Below are 3,991 nucleotides of genomic sequence, written 5' to 3'. Positions count from 1 at the left end.
GATGTGAAGCATCTAAGCTTATCACATCTATAGCATCACACCTTATATTGATCTTTCTTTGACTTATTAGTCCATGAAATCGAACGAACCTTAATAACAATCCCGTTCTAGATCTTGACTACCAGACCGACCACGTCCACTGTAACACCCTGACTTTAAGCAAAACACACTTGGGTTCAACGTACAGATCACTCATAAGATTGGAACTCTATAAAGTGACAATAATTATATTAATTTTATTTCATACCATAACAAGTACTCAATTATGTATAAATAAAAAGGAAACACTAAACACTTCATCGAATAACAAAATTCTTTTATTTAAATAACCTAAGTTATACTAGTGATCTTCATCCTTAGCACACCATCGGTTTAACCTGCAGCACGTTTAAAATAATATATTTGTCAACAATTATGTTATTGAGTTTTTATAAGTTTTTGTGTGCGTGTGTGTGTATGTATATATATATATATATAGGTATGTTATAATAAGAAGTAGATTTTTCCTAGTAAGTGTAGAAAGTGTGTTTTCACCATTAGATCCAATAAAATAAACCGCACAATAAACACGTCGCAACTAAAATAAAACACACCGTACAATAAACACACTTTCTATATCCACCATTAGATCAACATATCTAACGTACCAGATTACTTCTTACACTTCTTAAACATACCCCACTTCTTATTTTAATCCCACCCTATATATATATAGAGAGAGAGAGACAGAAAATATGGAATACGCAAATGCTTATCGTACAAAACGTACGCGACATCTGGGAGCGTCGATCTACACTTGCGATTCAGTTGCGAACGGTTGAGAAGATCCCGTGTATTTTAAGAGAGAAGGGTAAGATTGTCTTTTTGATTGGTAATCTAGATTTGGAATTTTACGTATAAACGGCTACGATCCATATTTTTAGCTTAATCAAAATCAATTTCTTATTTACGAAACAATTTGTGTACCGAAATCTATCAATTGAGCTCTCTTGAGTACACGAACCAGTTTTTCAATCGATTTCGTGATTTAGGGTTTTGAAATGGAAGACGATCGTGAATGTAAGTTTTTTGCTTTGTTTTAACTAATCAACAGTAGATGTATACTGTATTTATAATCATGGAAGTAACCTGTATGTTAGTTTCTATGAGAATCACATGATAATTGATTAGTTTAGTTAGCGAGCGTGTTACGAGCGTGTTCATAGTAGTAGCCTTTTAACATGGTTGATTTCTGGTGTTTATACTATGAGCGTATCATGAGCGTGTTAGTATGACTGATTATAATGTTATTGAATATGAGCGTGTTAGTATGACTGATTATAATGTTAAAGAATATGAGCGTGTTAGTATGACTGATTATAATGTTAAAGAACATGAGCGTGTTAATTTTAGGATTGTTAAAATGGTTGATTCAATATTATGAGCGCGTTATGAGCGTGTTTGGATGACTTTATTATGTTTTTTTTGTGTTAACACGTTCGATTTAATGTTTGTGTAGATGATTCAAGTGTTTTGGTTGAAGGTCAAGGGGTTGATATCATTTCTGAAGTTGCTTCTTCTTAAAGACCTGTTAAAGCAATGATGTTTTCGTCAATGGATCAAGCATTTGATTTTTATAGTGAATATGCTAAAAAAGCTGGATTTGGGGCTCGTAAAGGTGGATCTTACGTGCATGATGGTGTACTAAAGACCAAGTATTTTACATGTTGCAAGGAAGGTCACAAGCCAGCAAAAATTTGTGATTCAGAAGGTGATTGTAATGAATCAAGCAAGCCATATTATAAAAGGAGGAAGAGGCCGGAAATTATATGTGGTTGTAGAGCACATGTTCAGTTAAAATCTGTTGATGGTGCAATTTTTGAAGTACATGATTTTGTTGAAGGCCATAATCATAGAATGGTAGAAGATTCTGATATGCATTTTGTTCGTTCTGCGAGAAAGTTAACACATGTCCAAGAGGAAGCTATTTATGAGTTGTCTAATATGAACCTGGGACCTGTTAAAGCGTTTAACCTTATGAGAACACAATACAGTGGTTTTGAAAAAGTAGGTGCAACTAAAGATGATTGTAAGAATTTTAAACAAGGTTTGAATTGTTATATTGGAGAGTATGATGCTGAGATGATTGTTCAGATATTGTGTACGAAGAGAACATTTTCATCTGATTATTCTTTTGAATATGATGTCAATGATGATCGTGAGTTAATTCATGTGTTTTGGGCTGATGAGATTTCAAAGAGTAATTATCTTGCATTTGGGAATATTATATCTTTTGATACTACTTTTAAGACTAACAAGTAAGTTATTGATCCATACAGTTTCAATATAATATTCAAGCATATTAGTTTGTGTGTATGAATATGATTTTTTATGTACAAGTACAAGATGGTTTTTGTACCGTTCACGACAATTGATAACCATTGTCATAGTGTGACTGTCGGTGCTGGATTATTAGCTTCTAAAACTACTGAATCATATACATGGTTATTGCAAATGTCACTTAAGTCGTTTGGTAGTGCACTGAAGGTTGCTGTTACTGACCAAGACTCTGCTATGAAGCAAGCTATTGCATCTGTGTTTCCAAATACAAGACATAGGTTATGTATGTGGCATATAATGAAGAAAGTTGCTGAAAAGATAACCTTTAACTGTGTTTGATTTAACTATTTTAAGCAGCTTAAATGATGAGCGTTTTACAAGCGTTTCATGGTAATAGTCTTTTTTGATGTTTAATATGTGAGCGTTTTACGAGCGTAACTTATATTATTCTATATTTTGGTAATGAGCGTTTCATAAACGTTTAACATGTTGTTATCAGGTGGGAGCTGATTTATGTAGAAACGGAGATTTTAAGAGTAGAGTATGTAATATTGTGTGGACGGATTCAATTAGTCATTCTGAATTTGTGGATAAATGGTAGACGATAATGGTTGAGTTTGAGCTTGACAAGAATAAATGGCTTATTGATATGTATGAAATCAGATTTGATTGGATACCTGCTTTTTATAGAGACGAACCTTTGTCCGGATTATGCGTACAACATCAAGATCAGAGAGCGAAAACCATTTTTTTGGACAAGCTACAAATTCTCAGTTAACATTAGTTGAGTTTTTCAACCATTTTGATTTTTGTATGGAGATACAGAGATACAATGGCAGACGGTGTGATCATGATAGTAGGTACACGTATCCGCAGTTAGAAACAAGAAGTTATCTTGAAAGGGAAGCAGTTAGGATATATACAAGATCTATTTTTAATGATGTTCAAGATGAAATAAATGAGATTGTTGGTGGTGTTTCACAATTCAGTTCTTGTGAAGAAGAATGAGGTTTTTTGAGGTGTAAAATAATGGATTTTAATGCGTATGTTCCAGGTTTTTTGGAGGTAAGTATGAGCGTTTAGTAAGCGTTTTAGTTCAAAGTTGTTTAATCTTATATTATTTAACAAGCGTTTAATAAGCGTTTACATTTTTTTAGGTTGTGTTTAAGAAGGAAGTTGAGTTTGGCGAAGAGTCTACTGCAACATGCTCCTGCAAAAGATTTGAACAGTATGGTTTGTTGTGTCGGCATATTTTCTACGTCATGAATATGTATCAAGTCCAGAAATTCCTGAAAAGATATATAAATGATCGATGTAGGAAAGAGGCTGCGGTGAACATCAGAACAGTTCCAATGTCTGAGTTTAATTATCAGAACAGGAAGATCAAAGAGATTTCTAGAGAAATAAAATACGCCGGTGAATACCTTATCAACAGTTATGTTGCAGATATTGATGAACTGATTAAAATTAGAGATGAGATGAATTTGATGATTGAAAAAGTAGACTTAACTCGGTATGAATGAGTACGTCCATCTAAAAGGGATAGATTTGCTACTATTTTAGGTTTTGAACAACCATCAGAAGTTACTGTTCGTGTACCTACTGGAATAAGGAATAAGGGTTGTGGCTCACACAAAAGAATTAAATCAAAGAAAGGGATAGCCATTAGTCG

General features: G+C 33.4%; 1 protein-coding gene across 1 annotated transcript; it reads left to right on the top strand.

Annotated features, from left to right (window-relative positions):
* Positions 1-1,593: 1,593 nt before the first annotated feature.
* LOC143543135 (protein FAR1-RELATED SEQUENCE 5-like) lies at positions 1,594-3,327 on the top strand. The gene is made up of 6 exons (XM_077035527.1): positions 1,594-2,297; positions 2,430-2,597; positions 2,677-2,709; positions 2,819-2,864; positions 2,921-3,034; positions 3,145-3,327. Exons 1-6 carry the CDS (start codon positions 1,594-1,596, stop codon positions 3,325-3,327), a joined length of 1,248 nt encoding a protein of 415 aa, XP_076891642.1.
* The last annotated feature ends 664 nt before the right edge of the window (positions 3,328-3,991 follow it).

This window comes from Bidens hawaiensis, unplaced genomic scaffold, assembly GCF_021521415.1.
Source record: "Bidens hawaiensis isolate Kalapana, Puna unplaced genomic scaffold, B.hawaiensis_p1.1 tig00013069_1, whole genome shotgun sequence".
Classification (NCBI taxonomy): Eukaryota; Viridiplantae; Streptophyta; class Magnoliopsida; order Asterales; family Asteraceae; genus Bidens; species Bidens hawaiensis.
The sequence above is the reverse complement of the archived record's forward strand: the minus strand, read 5'-3'. Positions and strand labels throughout refer to the sequence as shown.

Coding starts and splice junctions, on each gene's coding strand:
- LOC143543135 (XM_077035527.1), top strand. CDS start 1,594: ATGGATCAAGCATTTGATTTTTATAGTGAATATGCTAAAAAAGCTGGA. Junction 2,598..2,676: donor TTTCCAAATACAAGACATAG/GTTATGTATGTG, acceptor TATTTTAAGCAG/CTTAAATGATGAGCGTTTTA. Junction 2,710..2,818: donor CGTTTTACAAGCGTTTCATG/GTAATAGTCTTT, acceptor TGTTGTTATCAG/GTGGGAGCTGATTTATGTAG.